At 39.7% G+C, this 17,603-nt stretch overlaps 1 protein-coding gene across 2 annotated transcripts in view; it reads right to left on the bottom strand.

The window, feature by feature from the left end:
• Positions 1 to 17,354, bottom strand: part of LOC103456686 (enhancer of polycomb homolog 1-like) — a 35,682-nt gene extending 18,328 nt beyond the window's left edge. Inside the window, exons 1-8 of one of the 2 annotated variants that reach the window (XM_008396399.3) lie at positions 17,057 to 17,354; positions 16,374 to 16,485; positions 5,685 to 5,844; positions 4,902 to 5,047; positions 4,362 to 4,568; positions 4,118 to 4,266; positions 2,481 to 2,634; positions 63 to 221 (exon numbers count right to left, since the gene is read on the bottom strand). In XM_008396399.3, the coding sequence (XP_008394621.1) occupies positions 63 to 221; positions 2,481 to 2,634; positions 4,118 to 4,266; positions 4,362 to 4,568; positions 4,902 to 5,047; positions 5,685 to 5,784 (915 nt within the window). In that variant the 5' untranslated portion in view covers positions 5,785 to 5,844; positions 16,374 to 16,485; positions 17,057 to 17,354. Of the gene's footprint in view, positions 1 to 62; positions 222 to 2,480; positions 2,635 to 4,117; positions 4,267 to 4,361; positions 4,569 to 4,901; positions 5,048 to 5,684; positions 5,845 to 12,978; positions 13,474 to 16,373; positions 16,486 to 17,056 lie in introns of those variants that run through there. The other variant, XM_008396397.3, reaches the window with a different exon arrangement.
• Between the last annotated feature and the right edge of the window lie 249 nt (positions 17,355 to 17,603).

Genomic DNA, 17,603 nt, shown 5'->3' with positions numbered 1-17,603 from the left:
CGCAGCAGGTTTTTTTTTTTTTAAAGATAAATGGAGATTGGGCTTGACTGGAGTCTAAATACCTGTGAGAACGGCTCTTCGTCTGAGCTGGGGAAATCATACTGGTTGAGGTCCTTAGGATTGAACACAGAGGGCCCTGAATGTTGAGGCGCCAACATCGGAGCCATTTTGGGTTTCTTCTCATATTTCCTTTTGGTCCGAACTGCCTCTGCTTTCTCAGGCTAGAAAAAAAAAAAAAAAAACACAGACACAAACAGAAATGACACGTTTATCCTCCAGACTGAGCAAACCCTGCGACATTTTCAAACCAGGATCAATAATAGCTGCTAGCTCAGAGGGGAGAGTCTCTGCACAGCCTATTAATAGTCAGCAGGAACAACAGTGAGCCAAGCAGGCATTGATATGCAGATGGAGGCACGTGGCAGATGCCGCCGCCGAGCCAGATGGCAGCTATTCGCCCCGTGCCACCTTTCACCCAGACTCCCCCAGCGGGAACACACTTCCCCGTCTGAACAGACTCTACCGGGATTAGTCGGATTCCTGTCAGCCTTCGTAGTTTGGAGACAAAGCAAACAGAGCGGGGAGAGGTTCTGTGATGGAGAATGAATCACGGAGGGGAGAAAAAAAATGTTTGTAGATATAACTCGAAATGAGACGTCGGGCGTCTGGTGGAGAGGAAATGTTGCTCTCTGAAGCTGATGGAGCATTAATGAGCTCACAGAGGTTCTGACTAATGAGACGGTGAAGAACCGGAGTGCTCGTCAACATCGTTTTACAATAACACACCTCGAAATTCAGCAAATTTAGAGTTAATCAGCAGAGAAACGTGTTTGTTGTCATTTATACCATCAGCTCCAATAATAACATATTTACTTTGAATCTCTAAGAATGTCAGAGTGCAAATAATTAACCATAATTAACTGTTTCCTTTAAAAGAACCACAAGTTGCTAGTTAAAGTTGCCTTTAACAACATTCTGGGTCTGGTGTTGGACCCAACCTCCTCAGAGAAAAGTTTGTGAGTCATGTCAATCACCAGAGACGAGGGGTGCCCTGAAGTCTGCACTGAAACCATTTTACATGCTTATTTTGGCACATAAAAGTAGATTTGCTTTCATTTATTTCGTTGCATCTATGGAAAAGGCAGTAATGAATGCTGACTAAAAAGCTTCTGTGGAACACCAACATCATTTCTAGAGGTTTTCATTGAAAGACTGAACGTGAAAGTGACACATTGACTTACTTTAGTAATAAAACTTCCAGAAATGAGGCCAAAACTGTTTCAAATAACTATTTGAAACCTGCTAGTTTCAAACAAGGAATCAGGTTAGAAATATATTTTAGTCTCTGATGAGTCTCAAATAGTGTTTAATATCACCAAATGTGTTAATTTTTATTAATTACATTAATTCTAACATGTAAAAATAATTATATATTATACAAAAAAAGAGACAGGAGCCAGAAATGTAGTTGCGCGTTTCTGGTATGTCTGTAAATCTGATGCACAAGTGGCCTCCACTAACAGCGATGGAGGACAAAGCCGCTTCTCTTGTCCCACTGAGGTTAATTTTTGCTTCAAAAATTGATGTGACAGAACAATAAAAAACACTATTGTTGTGTGCAAGTTGTACTAACAGGAGTTAGCCTATCAGCAAAGAAGCCTAAAATAGCATCTCAATGCTAAACATGCAGCAGCAGCTAGCTAGATGAAGTATTATGATAAACTAATCACATTCAGAAACTTGTGGGCATTCAGTTGCAGCTCCTCTGATCCTGAGGTAAGGTGGGGTTAAGTGCCTTGCCGATGGGCACAGAAAACAAGAGGAAGCTGGAGCTGAACCCAGACAGGAGGTCTGCTGTCATTACGCAGCAAATAATTCCTAGATACTCATGCTGCTGCTTCACCCTGTTCTATCGTCATCGCTCTTCAAGGATGAATGCTGAAACTTGCATATTTTGAGTAAAAATAAACGGGAGCTGAAATGATTGCTTGTTCTGAAATAAAGTGCTTACTGAACGCTGATTATTCGTACTTGGCTGCCATTTAGAAATGCCGAAATGTGGGACTGAGTCAGCGCAAACCAAAACAGCGACCAGTAAGAACTGTTGTGTGAAGTGATGAGTAAAAAGCAAAGAGATAACATTTGTTATGCAGCGACTTCATGAACTAGAATATGGTGGAAACTACTAGAATATGCCACTTTAGCAGTAATCTTTGTTTTTTTCCTTACTCTCAGTGAAGTCAGCCATCTTTTCTTCTCTAACAAACCAGGTCTTTACAGAGACGACCGACTGCTGACTCAGGTGTGTTGGAGCTCTCCTCAGCTCAAATGTAGGTCATAAAAATCACATTTCTGGACTTATTGCTCTAATTTCCTATGACTAATAATTAAAATCAGCTGAAAATAAGCTAAAGATATATAATTATGAATGATGAATCAGTAGAATTGAAGCCAAGAGCGGCGAAGGTGGACTGGCTTACTTTCTTATAGTCCTTCATGTCCATGTGGTGGTCCTGGTGTCGGTACTGGTTGCTGTTTGACAGGGGGATGATGGGGATGGTGTAGACGGGCTTCACCAGCGCCCGCTGCTGAGCTTCAGCCATCACCTCAGAGCCAAAGTCAGGCATCACATTCCTGACGAGAGAGACAAACCAAGGACGTTAGGAGGAGGAGGACTTCCTGTTCCTAGTGGCGTCAACAACAGGAACACGGCGCTCTACAAGCATCCCATAATGAAGTGGTGGGCAGAGCGGGCGTCTAATGGGAGCAGAGTGCTGCGGTCAGGGAGGGAACACTAGCTGTGATGCGCAGACAGGAAGCGGATCGGGGGAACGGCAGGAAATTGAAATGTCACTACGAATCAGAGCCACTTCAAGGAGACGGCTCCAATTTACGCCGCGCCTGACAGCTGCTTTCAGAGGACATTCATTCTGGTTACACGTGCGGACGGATCGCAGCGGAGGGAGGAAAAATGTATACGACTTAAATGGAAGTCGGGGGAAGAATATTGTTTTTATACAAAGTAAACATTTTATGACAGAGCCGTGGAGCCGAGGGAGAGGAGAAAACTTCCCTGGGAGGAGAGAGGAAATGAGCTCAGAGTCCTGAACGTAAGGCTCAATAAACAAACTCTAAATCGATTACACTGAAACAAGACTCCTGAAGTTCCCCAACAATTAACAGGAGCAGTGAAGCAGGAGTTTAGAGTCAGCACCGATTCCCAAACTTCTACAAACTTCCAACAGATCCTGATTAAAGCTGCTAATCTAAAACAATTAACCTGTTGGGAGCCATTAGGGTAAAAACCAACAATCCATTAATACACAGCTTCATCCACCTACCACTGGGAATCAAAGATCCTTTGAAAGTAATATTTAGATTCAAGTAGCATTTTATATAAAATTATGGGAACTTATGAGTGTTTCTACATACTGAAGTTCACTGAGAATTTATGGCAGAAACTTCTGCAGTCGGCAGGATTTTAATAAGAAAACTGCAAAAACATAGAAGGTTTGAGGGACAAAGACAAACCTACAGATTATAAATAGGACAGACAGACAGACAGACAGACAGACAGACAGACAGACGGGAATACGATGGGAAAACAAACGGATGGGAAAACTGATGGATGTAAAGATTGTGGTACTGATGAACAGAGGTGGAAAAATCTGAAGTTTGGATGGAAGAAAAGATAAAAACAGACTGATGAGATGACGGACACAAACTGATTGACGGAAAAATAAATCAGGGAAAGCGATAGAAACGGGCTGGATCTAACTGTTAATATAACATCTGAAATTCAAACTTCATTCTTTTTTCCAAACTTATGCAGATCTGGAAAAGAAATCGAGTAAAATTCCATATTTTTCCAGATGGCTGCAGGTCCCAACCTGAACACTAGGAAGCACTGATGGATTTTAGATGGAGGAACTAAAATCTAAAAACAAACAAATCAGCAGCTGAAAGCCAGAAGGAAATAATCTGACGGCTTTCCTGACAGGAAAGATTCCTAAGCCAACTTGTTCTTCCACATTATTCTCAGAAAAATAAGGCGTTTAGTTTCACAAACAACTGACTGAGGCCAGCTATGCGGCGTATAAGTAAAGCAGGCTCTGACCTTTTCTCCACCACCTCCAGGGTGAGGTGCAGCAGCTCCCTCTTGACCTTCTCCCTCTTCTTGATCATCTCCAGGATGGTGACGGCGCGGCTCAGGTCCCTGCGCAGCTTCAGCATCTTCTCATACGACGCCTCGTCGTTCTTCCGATTCTGACAAGAGAGGAGTCAACAAGCCTATCTGTCAATCCCAGCATGTTGCCGCGGAAACAAAAACCCATTAGAGCAACGAGATTCTTCTGTACAACCTTCCTGGTCTGCATCTTCTCAGTCCGCCGGCGGAAGGCCACATAGGGGTCGCTGGTGCTGGAGCCGTCCCTCTTCTCCTGCTTGACGGTGGGGATGAGCGAGCCGCTCTTGCAGGTTTTCCTCTTGCGGCTCCAGTAGTCAAACACCTCCTTGATCAGATCGTCGTCCTCCTTCAGCAGCAGCTTGGCTTCCTGCAGACTGACGAGCTGCAGAGGAAGAGGAGAGATCAGCGCTGTGACACGTTTTTAGGTGAATTATGTTAAAAACCTTAAAGGTTTGAGAGGAAAAACAATCAGATTACAGTCAAACTACCACAAAACACTTTTCAAAGATGCTGTGTTGCACCAATAATGTTTAGCTTCAATAATGTTCCAGACTCCTGTGGTGCATTCAATGACCTCCAATTATAACAAAAAAAAAAAATGTCTTGACTGGATCAAGAAATTTGATCCAGGGGAAATTTGATCGAGGGGTTAATTAGGGGTTGACACCCCTAATTAACCTGTTAAAGTGTTTGCACCAGCAGTGTTGTGTTTTACCTGCTGCCCGCTGCCTTTCTCCAGTCGATCGATCATTTCCTCAAACTGCAGCGGCGTGATTTCCATTTTCTTCTTCAGCTTATTCACAAACGTCTCATCCTCCGTGTCCAGGTCGTAGTCCGGAAGCTCCGTATCCAAACTGAAAGCTGGGGAAACACAGGGAACATTATTATTACCACCTGTTAAAAACGATCAAGAGCATCTGAAATTAAAAACAGATGCATTAGTCACCTTAAAGAAAGAAAAACAAACCCAACTAAATATTTGAAACAGATGGATGTGACTCAACATGTCTGCACTTGCAGTTCTCAAAATGTCAGATTCATGCTGTTAGATTTCCAAACTTTTCCAGGCCTTAAGTCCCAAATTTCCCAGCCTGTCTTTTTTTTTTAATTTACTTAATTCACTTTACTGTGAACTTACAAGAGATATTTCTAGTTTCCACAGACTTTAAATATGAAATCAAACAGAAGATGGATGACAGATGTATGGATGGACCGAAAGACAAAGACAACATGAATGAATGGAGGACAGATAGGTGAGGGACAGACAGGCGTGGGAACAAATGAATGAAAAATAGATAAGCTGTATGAAATCTGGAAATATTAATATTTTTCCACTTTTCTGAACTTCACTGGCAGTCTGTCAAACCTCCATAACTAATCAGTCTCCGTCTATCAGAAAACAACTACTGAACGTCTGAACCAAAGTCTTCTGACAAGCAGTGACGTCTGCACGTGCTCAGACCACCAGCTGAACTTTGACCCTTCTCTTGCTACTCACGCTGTATGTGAATAAGCTGCTTTGGCATTTTGAAGTCCCCGGGGTAGAGCAGCTCGTAGTGCGGGATGTTGCGCTCCGCCTCGGGGACCGGGATGACCATGCTGTCCCGCTTCTCTCCGTAGACCTGCTGCGCCGAGATGGCTCTCTGGAGATGGTGCTCCTGGAAGGGAACAGAGGGTTAAAACACAAACTTCCTGGTTTGCTTTCAAAATGTTTAACAAACCACCTTCCATAAATTCAACTCCTACAGATAAACATTGAGAAGGCACTCTTAATGCCTTGGGAAAGTAAGAAGCAGCTTAAGTTGTAGTTTGGAGCCTTTTGGGGCTTTTCTGAGCTTTATGCAACAGATGGCCGACGCAGTCGCCGTGATTTGGGCCAATCTTGCACCAACAAGTCTTCTCGCAAAGCTCCTACTCATTTTACACGTCGCACGCTGTTCACAACCAGTTCTCTGGCTTGATTTGCAAATGTGGGTCAGCATTAAGTAAGACACCCTTTAACCGAGTGGTTTTCCATCGATTGGAAAGTGGTTAAAAATCAGGAGGAAAATTAAGCAGCTTCTTGAGTCAAATCGAAGGAGATCAGACGAGAATCATCGAATCCATTTGTAACATGGTGGGAACTTGATGCATGTAAGCATTTAGATGTGACGGAGAGGAAAGGTGGCCAAAGTGCGGCGTGGGGGCCGTTTGTGACCCTCTGAATGGTTGTGTTCATCCCCAGTCACGGTTTTAAGAATGAAGCCTGCAAACAATGGTTTGATGGACAGTTTTGTTTTTTAATGAGATTTATCACAGAAAAATTTTTTCATTTGATATTAACACGAAAAACAGAGTGGCACAAGAAGCATCTTTTAATCTCATGCTGTTCTTGTTGCCAAGAGACGCCCAAAAACTAAAACAATTGACCGCAATAGTGTAAAAATTATACACTAGACTTTTAATAAAGCCATAACTCAGGATCAGCAGTCAACAGTTGTCCACAAAAGTGTAACTTTGTTTCATCTAATATATTATTGGGAAAAGAAAAAAGGCCACAAGAAATGTAGTTTCCCATTCTTATTTTAAAACTATTGCACTGGCTTTTAGCTTAAGGATTTTGGGTCCTACAACTAAAATGTACATGGTGTAGAAATACTCCATATAACAGCTGATCCATCTTTCAGCTTTATAGAGAAAATGGTTTGGAAGAAATCTTAATAAAACTGCATGAGGGGCAGCTGAGAGGGGAATAGACAACTGGATCTGCAAATATAATCACCTACTGCATTAAAATGCAAAGTCACAAGCTACAGTGGTGATTTTAGCGAGTCGATATATTGGAAAGCTCAATCTTGGATCAGCAGAACAATTATAAAAATTTCACTCATATAATTTGATCCCAAAGTGCAATTTTACACTTCAGACACTCAGTATGTGTAACATCTGGCTGAGGAACAAGCCAAAGACGGATTCATCTGCTGCTCCATCAGTTGTCAATATTCACTTCAGTTTCAGAAATACACAAACATATTAACCAAACGTGATTATTCAGGTTAAAACGCTAAAAGACCAGGTTGAACATTGAGTTTGGGACATGATGTGCAGAAAGCCTTCATATCAGGTTAGTAGTAAACAACAAGAAACCCACCCAACAAAACCTGGGTAGAGACCTTGATGTGAAGTGATGAAGTTGAGTTTTTTGTGTCACATTTGATTCTAAAACTAGTAAACTATAAGTCAAACATGTGATCCGCCAATGTTGTCACTATGTATGGCGTGTTTGGGGTTATTAGTAAGGGTAGAGATTGGGCTAACATCAGTATTTTCACAAAGCAGGCATGAATACGCTATGAGAAACATTTTCCCTCTGGAACCATAAAACGCTGTTTTCATTTTAGATAAAGACGTCACTATTCCTTTTGTTTATTCTACACAAAAACACTAAATAGTTCACACCGTAAACGCATCAACCAGTACTATGTTCCGGCTTGTATTTTTTGTTTTTCAGATAAAGGTAAATATGGGATTTAACATTTATGTGGAGAAAATCTGGGAAAGGCTTCATTTTCTGTTGGAATAAATAACTTCCACCTCATGGAACCAGGATACAAGACAGACTTTGTTGTATTTAATGGCTGAAGTAAAACAGAATGATAAATGGGTTTGGGTAGGTAATCTTTAGTATAAAATCAGAAATCAACACAGAAGAGATGAATAATCCAGCAGGTTTCAACACACACATCTCAGAGTTTGTGTTTGTCTTTTAATTAAACGACATTTATTCCAACCTCACAAATCAACATGCAGGTAAACCATGTGGTTTCAGAGCGGAGTTACCAGCATAAATAGCGCATGTACAGAGGCAATTAAGTTCAAGTTGCCATGGCGAGTATCAGCCAGGCACTGTAACCTTCCTCTGACCTGAAACACATCCTGATCTTTCCCAGCTTTGATCCTCACCACGCTTCACAGCCCAGGGATTTCCTCTGCCGAGCGTAGATTAGGGGCTTTTGTGAATGGCACATGGAGGAAAACTCAAGTGGTTTATTTTAGAAGCAACAGCTACAGTTTCATCGTTTAGATTTACATCCAGGAGTGACACATCCCAACTCATCTGCACTGCAGTCTGAAAACGGGAGAAAACGAGTGGGACGTTTATAGGCTGCTTCAGTTGAGCCAAACGTGTTTAAACTAACAGCTCTCGTACTTCGGCAGTAGAATTCAAATGCAGCTTTAAAAAAAACCCGACCACAATATTTTGAATTCATGGAGGCTTTCTAGTATAGAGTTGCAATTTAGTAGATGACAAGAATGAAAATTCAGACATTAAATTGGATCTTCCCTTCAGTTATGCAACAATGTTACCCAGCAGCGCATGTTATTAGCAACACTGACTAGACGACAAGGGAGCTAATAAGACAAACATGTTTCCTTCAATTCATCCACAGATCAGAAATTAAAGACTCGTCTCAAAACACGGCTGTTTAGATTCGCCAACATCCAAACTAACACACCTCTGGCTATATTTTGCATGTATTTCAATAATAATGTAGCTTTGTGCGGACATAATATAAAGGTGACCTTGAGAATCTCTAAAGGGCATTTACAAATAAACAACCGATTCTTTTCCCTCCACACATCCCACCTCCTATCTGTGAGCTTTGTCGTTTCAGCCCCAAGTTCAGCCATAGAGGGAAAATCCATCAGACAAAAACTAGTATCGATATGCAAAACTTGAATGCATAGAAAATGAATTATGTATACAATATTGTGTCCACACTCCTTTATGACTGATATTGCACAGACTGACTGCAATTAGCCTTAAAGGAGCAAATTAAGCGAATGCCAATGACCGATTCTGAACACAGCGTTAATATAACGCCTTAGAGAAGGTTCTGTGGCTTCAAAGGACATTTTCCTTTAATCCTTGCATCATGTGAAACTGCTGCTGTGAAAAATCCTTGAGGTTAGCATTGCATCAAGTGTTTCCACTGGAACGCAGGCCTGAAAAGCAAACAGCCCAGTTTTTCCAATTATACTGCCTGAAGCAACAACCTACTAGGACAAATACTTTCTTGCATTCTTTGAAAATATGCAAATATTATTCAGTATCATTGGTCTTTTCACAGATGTACATATTAAACACAAAACAGAATATTAAAGTTTCCCTTCACAGAAGCGTCGCTCCAACAGGTTCAATATTTTCTCCACGTAAACATCCTGGAACAGCAGCAGCTCCATCATTTTTCTCTTCAGTCATAAATGCAGATAGGCTGGAAGAACAATCCATTTTTCACATCACACCTTCCTAGTAATAAATATACCCAAGAAAAATGGATGAGACTAGTAAAGGGTGCCATGGCAACAGAAATGTGGCCTCCTGCCGGTGTTTCCAGCGCATGCCAGCCAGGAGAAGCCGAGGAAGTCTTGAGGACAGCGATATGTTTCAGCATCTAAAGTACAGAAAGCTTCATTCATGGAGGTTTTGTTGTTTCCCGACTGAAACAAAACTGGCAGCATCACTGGCTGAACACAAACAGTCCAACTGATAACAGACTCTGTTCCTTCAGGCTGAAGCTGAGTTTCTCTGGTACCAAACAGGAAATACCACGGTTACATAACTCACCATGGAAGCACGCTTCCACTTCATCAGCAACTCGAATGAGTCAGTTTTCCTTCTCAAGACGTCCAGTTTTGACTGTAACAGGCAAATATCACAGACCAGGAGATATGTGGGGAAATATTGTGTGTAATTTGTGTGTGGAAATTCATTTTAAGGACTAGTTTCACTGTTAGTTTCACGGACGTTTTCCCTTCATCCATAAATGGATAAAGCATAAAATTATAAATGGAATCTGAAAGATTAAAATGAGCTGATGGAAAGATGACTGAGTGATGGCCAAATGAATAGATGAAGGATGGTGTGATGGACAGAAACTGATGAATGGATGAACGGGTGCAGGGATAGAAGGATGCATGGATGGATGATAAATGAAGGAGCAGACAGACTAAGGATGGATGGCAGAGATGGAAATATGGACAAACAGCTGGATTGGCCAATAAATAAGGAAAGAGCGACAGGAAAAGAGAATATTTTCCATAAAATACACTGAATTTACTTTTTATTCAGTATAACTGGGACCTAAGATTTTAAAACAAATAAAGTTTTAACCCTAGGATGTTCTCATTTAATGCTTTATCATCTAACACCTTTAAATCAGTTGCTAAAGTGCCTAAAAAGTCAAACTAGTATCAAAGTAACTCAGCTCCACGTGCGGTCATTTAGCTGACTGAGAATAGAAACAACCCTGCTGCTGCTGGAGAGGATGTGGGTCAGGGAGCCAAGCCGCGGCTGCCTTGTAGTAAAACTGTCCTCTTTATCTCTTCTGTCACACTGTTATGTAATGACACCGTGTGGATGTGTACAGTAGGTGGGAGAGGGCCAGCATGGGGGTGAGACGGGGTTTCTGCTGACTTTGCACTGTGTCAGTGTTTTCCTTGTGTTTCTGTCTGCTGTGGCATCCCAAAGGAGAAGTCTCCGAGCTCCGAGTGGAAATGAAACTGAAGAAACAAACGGCTGTTAAAGTAACGGCAAGGTTCCTACAAACCATGCTGGATCAAAATGCTGTTATTTTCAAGTCTAAAAATTCCACATTTTTTCCTTTAACATTTAGCTTGTTAAGTTTTCTCTGTTTCTCCACATCACATAAAACACAGCTGAAGTTGACTAATGAATAGCCGAATAGTAAAAGGTCTGTTTCATTCCTTTTGTGGCATTTGGATGAATTCAATTTAGCTATAAAATGCTATAAGACTTCCGAAATACAGATAAAATTAGACCACAAATGCAGATTCTTTAAAGCAGTTTGGAGTCTACTATTCTTTTCTTGTAAAAAATGAATAAATGTTTTAAAATCATAAATCTATCTTGAAAAAATAGATTTGAAGTTGTTCATTTCTATTTTTGCATTTATTCTCTGAATATTCATCAGTTTGGGGAAAAAACTGAAGTGTGATGTTATGAAAAATTCATATAGAAAACAGGTTATAAAAACTAGCATAGAAATAAAAACATCTTGAAAATTGTTTCTCCAGTTATTCTAACTTGGAAAATGATCACATTTAATTTTAATACCAATAAAGACCTCATGACTGGACGGCATGTGGTTATGGGATGTAGTTCAATAACCTTGTTTAAAACTTGACGCCTGTACACAAATAAAAATACTATATTCCTTTATCTGAAATCTAAAGCCAGTGTTTAACTTTGTATTATACCTAAAAACAAACTTGATAATTTTATAGTAGTTCTAGTTCTTTCCAAATAAGGAATTATGCCCATCTTGTATGAGAGGGAAAGGCATTAAATAATTGTAAAGGACTATTTTACAAAACTATGTTGGTTGTCATGACGACACGTTTTGCCTGGCATCACAGATTGCCAGCCTGTTGGAGTATCACTTCAGTAAATGGCCCTACCTGACACAGATGAAGCAATTATGTTTTTAAGTGCCATGTATTCACACTGTCTGCCAATAACATGTTTGGCCAGTTAGATGAACTCCAATTGCTTTCAATTTTCATATCCAGCCATTGTTTTAGTAGCTGACATGCTAAAACCTAGAGGTTAATTATAACAGTGATGCACATTGTGCAATATTATTGCATTTGTTTTATTATAATGATAAATCAATCCCATAACTACCTATTTCTATCCAATTTCCAAACGGTCTAGTATCATACATTTTACATTTAGAAGAATACCAATACTTTTTTCCCCCCTTTACAAATTGTTTTTCATGACATGTGAATCAGAAGCGGCATTACACTAACTTATCAATTATAATTTTGGGGGAAAATCAGTTCAACCAATATTCGGGGTCATCCAATACTAGTTTATATGAAAGAATGTTCTGTAGGCTTTGAGTTTAAGTATCAAACGTAAATAACTGTAAAAGTTGTACAATAAGAAATTTAGATATACGAGATTAGCAAAATCCCCAAGCATAGATCAACTATTTTAATTGAAGCTGAAAATGGGTGACAGTCAATGAATATTGAAGCTAATATTTCTACCACCACTTAAAATATATCCACAATCATAAATATAGATGAACTACATGAATTGAAACTTCAAATAAACGTTTATTAAAAATATATTGTGCAAAATTACCATCACAAATTACAATCGCTATAGACAACACCCTACACGTTGGTTTTACTAAGTCCAAGACACTATATACAAGCTTAAAATCAGCTTTTATAAGTCGACAAATAAACGCTGAATAAAGTTTTGCAGCAAGTTGACATTACATATGAAATTTCAAGACGTTTCTGCCTGCAGTTTCCACCAAGTCACCAAGTGCAGCACACATGGCACGGCTGCAACTGTCAACACACCAATTCCTAGCTGTCAAACCGAGCAGGAGGCCCGCTGTCTCCCCCTGCTGTTCACGCAGCGGAATTGCACATAAACCAAGGCCTCTGCCCGCCTTTAGCAAAGAGAAAAGTCAACAAAATGGTGGCGCCGACACAAGTCACGTGACTTCTTTGTGCCTTCGTGCGCCGTTTGCAGCGTAGCAGACGGCTAAAACACGACTTTTCAGTAAAACACCACAATATAGCGATATTTTGATGCCCCTGGTATAGGTAAAGTTTAGTAAATTAAAGTCTTCGTCGAGATCTGTCGTGCGCACAAAACGGCAGCAATGGCGGCCATTTTGCACAAGCTTGCGCAGGTAACATTGTGGCGCCGAAAAACACGGTCAAAGAAATCCAGCGGCGGCCGAGCGCCTTTTAAAATAACGTACCGATTCCTCCTCCTTTTCCATCCCAGTTGGCATCTGCGGCACCGCCCGGTTGATGGAGGCATATTCGTGCAGGTCGGGCAAATCCTCGCAGCGGAAGACGGGCAGGGGCTTACAAGCATCCAACGCCCGCGCCCGAAACGACAGTTTACTCATTTCTTATAATAAAAGATGCAGCATAAATCTCTGGGAACTGCCTGGAGTAACAGCACGTCTGCTTCGAGTTCTCATTGAGGAATCTGTCGCGGTCTCTTTTAGAGTCGGTTCTGAGGGCAGTCGTTCAGGTCCGGTTAGCAGCGCGAACAGAGCCGGGCAGGCCCGGGTCTCAGTCGCCGTCTGTCGGTCTCTCTCGCTCCTGCGCTCCGCTGTTCCTGCCCGGTTCAATACGCCATGGCCAACATGGCGGACATTACAAACTCATGCAGCTCAGTGCTCGCTCCGAGCGGCCCAGCCCCCTCGGTCACACAAACAGCCATTCCCACGCAGCTTCGCACGCGTGCGCGCTCGAGAAACGCTTGGGGTGCGAGGGAAAGAGGAGGAGGAGGGGAAATGATGCTGGTGATGGGTTCGGAACTTCCAGCTTTCCAGACTCGGGATGTTATGCTGTTATTTACCAGGGTGCTACTAGTTTGATTTAAAAAAAATAAATGCATATTTAAAGCAAAACCAGGGTAAATCTCCCACCATATTATTGTACAAAAACTAACAATGATTAAAAACTATACACACGGTCAGGAAAAAAATCAAAGTAAACTCATAAAAATCTGGTATAAAACTACTATATATATTAGTAATTTTACATTATGAAGGTTAGACAACACATATGTTATTACCCAACTGATTCAAATGACTAGCATATATCGCCACCAAGTGGAACAAAAAGAACGGGACACAAGCGGATCAAAAGAAAAATGCCTGCTGGAAATTAAAATTCACTAATTCATCATATCCTATATTTAGAAAGAGGAATTTTTAGGAATACATTAAATCATTCCCACATTTCCAAGACTTGTTTTTGCATTGCCCCATTTTTTAAAAGAATAAACAAACTTCTGTAGGAGTGGGATGTGGAATATTATTGAAATAATAAATCTAAAAAGTTACTTTCTGCAGTGCAACAAGTTAATAAAATATTGTAATAAAATTACCTTTCATATGTACCTGTATTTTTCATTGAGGCACCAAATTTCTAGGAAAGCAAAGGTTATCAACTTACAGAAAGTTATTTAAAATCATGAAGCAAAATCTTACAGAATGCAACAGGAAGCAGACAGACCTACATGGATGAACATGGGTCTCAATGTGTGCCCTTCCCAAAAATAAAAACATTTATTAAAAAGCAACAAACATTACTTAGTATTCTGCTATTGGATAATTAATCTGGAACACAAACATGTCAATAAGCAAGACAAATGTATGAATGCTTCTCGAGTTTATTTTGCAGCAGCTGAACCATTCAGTGAGGAGTTGAAAGAAGTTTGTCTGAAACCAGAATGAAGCTCAATTCTAAATCAGTTTTCTATTGTGAGAAGACATACAATAATTCTGTCATTGGGCAGCAACTAATGATTAATTTGGTTTTTAACTTTCAAATTAATAGATTAGTCAAAAGCTTTTCTTTCTGTGTCTGAATTTTCACCAGTACAGATTATAGATCATATTCCTGCAGAATATAAAAAACCCCAACTGAACCATAAAATTCAGAGTACTTTCTTTTCTTCAATTCAAAATATCACACTTAGAAAGGCTGAAGCTAAATTAATCAGTCTTCTTTAATTACACATTCTTTAAAACCAGCTTTACTTGCCGTGGAGACCACCTTAGATCTGTTTAAACCTGAAAAACTCTTGTGTCCCTTAATGTTTAGTTTGAATCCGACTCCAGCTCGTTTGCATAGAAAGTCCGGTTGTGATGCGAATGTGCCATCAAAGGTGGAGATCAAAGAAGTGACCTGGGTCTGCCTAAAACCACAGGCCACTTAAAGTGAACCAAATACAAGGGGTGGGCTACACCACAGGGCATTGTGGGTCAGCATAAAAATAAAAAAAAACTCTTACACAGCAAAATTACCAGGAAAAACAGATCATGGTTATATGTGGAGGAAGAAATGAAACAAAAGCTCTGGTTGGAAGGTCTATCCTACCTGCTGTCAGCACTCACTAGATCAATTTTAAGGTAATTAACAAGAAAATGGAGATTATGGCAACTCTGCAAATACTTTCAGAAAAGATTTAAAGTTGGTGTGAATGACGGTAATGTGGATCAATGTTCTGTGTAATGCCATGCAGTCCTGGGTTGAAAGTAGGAGCTGGCTAATAATACCGATGATTAAATTTGGATATTTTTTACTTATTGCAAATTCTTTTTGAACTTTGAGTTTATTTAGATTTACCTGAAGTTTTTTTGTTTGTCAATGCACATTAGTCAAAGGTAAATCTAATTTGTTTCATTGTACGAATGACTTCGACCCTTTTAGTTAATCAAAAACAAATAACTACTCAAGTTTGGTTTAATTGTTGTCTTCTATGCTCTATTTACATGTTTTCTACAAGTTCTGCTACAATTGAAAGTGTTGTTCAAGCACATTCCACAAAGATAAACTTTTGTTTAATCCCTATGTAATTACAACTGTTTATTCATCTACTTTTCCTGGAGAATTTTAAAGATTATTGTAAAAATATATTTCTATCTACATTTATGGGTAGTATATTCTTGTGACATCTTATATTCCAGCATAAACAAAAGTTGCTACAAAGAGATTATTCTTTTTATGACAGTCACAAAACCCCCACTTTCAATACTTTGACTGCACTAGATTACCATCATAGCATCTTAGAAGACTCCTAAATGTGAATACAGCACAGCAGAACGTACAGGGTGTACAGTCGACCTCCACCTGTTCCACTAATTTTTCTGTGGAACGTAACCCCAGATTTTATTTTTTTTATTGTTTTTTCATACAGCAAATGTAAAGAATTCAGAAGACCTATGAACAAAGCTACTTGTTGACCTGCTATTGTCTGGGGTTTGCAAAGCAGCCAATCCTGGAGAGCCATTCATTTGAATTTCTGTCATTACATATTAGCAACTGCTGTAATGCTAAGATGCCTATCAAATGATAATGAGGTAAATTTTGGTGTTTTAACAATTAACATAAGCGGTTATAAGTGTTTTCAGATGAGTTTAAGCTGCTGGGAGGCAGCTGTGGTCTCCAACTCTTGTGAATGCCAGGGATCCACCGACAGCACTTTATTGTCTTCACAATAGTCTGGGTTTTAAGAGGTAAACAAAAATAATGCCCAAACTGAGAATACATTAACCAGTAATTGACTTTTGGAGAGCTTTGTTCAAACTTATGTACTTTATGTCAAAGAACATTGATTAAAAATGCAAATAACCTGCAGGAGTGGTTGATGACTGCCACAGAAACCAGAATGATCCAGATGTAAGAGGCGACATCGTCATCCGTTTGGAAGGAACACAATTTCTTCTAAAGTCCATAGTCGAGGCCTTTTAACAAAAAGATAGGGGGTGACAAGAGATAAAACCACAAAACAGAAAATATAAGATTACAAATTCATCAAAATTAAAATACAAATTTGTTCACTAGGTCAGGAAATTTTTATTCAGTTTCCAAAATCTTATTCAATCCTTATATATAAGTTTAAACAATCATGATTATAAGTTTTTGAATTGGGCCATGTAATAAGTTTTGCTGCAACAATACAAAGAACATTCCAACACAACGCCATATACGGAAAACTGATGTGAATTTGAGGACATTAAAGCAAAAAGTGAACCAACATTCGCCTTATCAAACGTATATGTGTGATATTTGTCACTAGGAGGTCGATTGAGAGGCATTTACATTGGAATTAGGGACAGTTTGACCAACAAAGATTCCCTACAGCTGTGTTTGCACAAGGAACAGCGACACCGCAGTTAGCTGACACACAGCTGCTAGCAGCCTTAGCTCACTTACCCTGACCCTGAACTCTAAAATTATTTTATCCACCGTTGAAATACATGATATAAAGCCGACGCACGGCTGAAATCACCCCAAGTGTTAGTTTCAACTTACCCGCTGCAATGAAAATCAGAAGGAAACATACTGACGATGGTATTTCCACTGGTTGTCATGCTAGCCCAAATGCTAACGCTGGTTAGCTCCCAATGGGACGACTAAATACAAGACACTTTCAGCTTCTTTCTAGCTCTAAAAGTGCCATTAACTTAGCCTGACAGGGCAATGGAAAAGAAACATCTTGGTAAGTAAAAGTATATCGTGCTTCTAAAGATAAATTAGGGTAGTTATTTATGATTTTTTTTCGAGGAGGTGAAAAAAGATCCAAACTGACCAAGAAGCCACTTTCAAGACGAATTGTGATTGGATGACAGCTTCCACCAATCACCCGTGGAGAACTGTAGTGGAACATGAGCTTATTGGTTGTCCTCTGCTTGGTATAGTAATAACAACAACAACAACAGCAACAACAATAAAACAATAAAAATAAAATAATGATAATTATAAAACAAAACAAAAAAAAGTTTACTACAAACAAAAATAACAATTACTAAAACTAAACATAAAAATATTAGTGAAAAAATATTTTGATTATGGAAAAGGT

Source organism: Poecilia reticulata, chromosome 20 (genome assembly GCF_904066995.2).
Source record: "Poecilia reticulata chromosome 20, P_reticulata-male-v2, whole genome shotgun sequence".
Taxonomy (NCBI): domain Eukaryota; kingdom Metazoa; phylum Chordata; class Actinopteri; order Cyprinodontiformes; family Poeciliidae; genus Poecilia; species Poecilia reticulata.
This window is presented reverse-complemented; position numbering and strand designations above follow the sequence as displayed.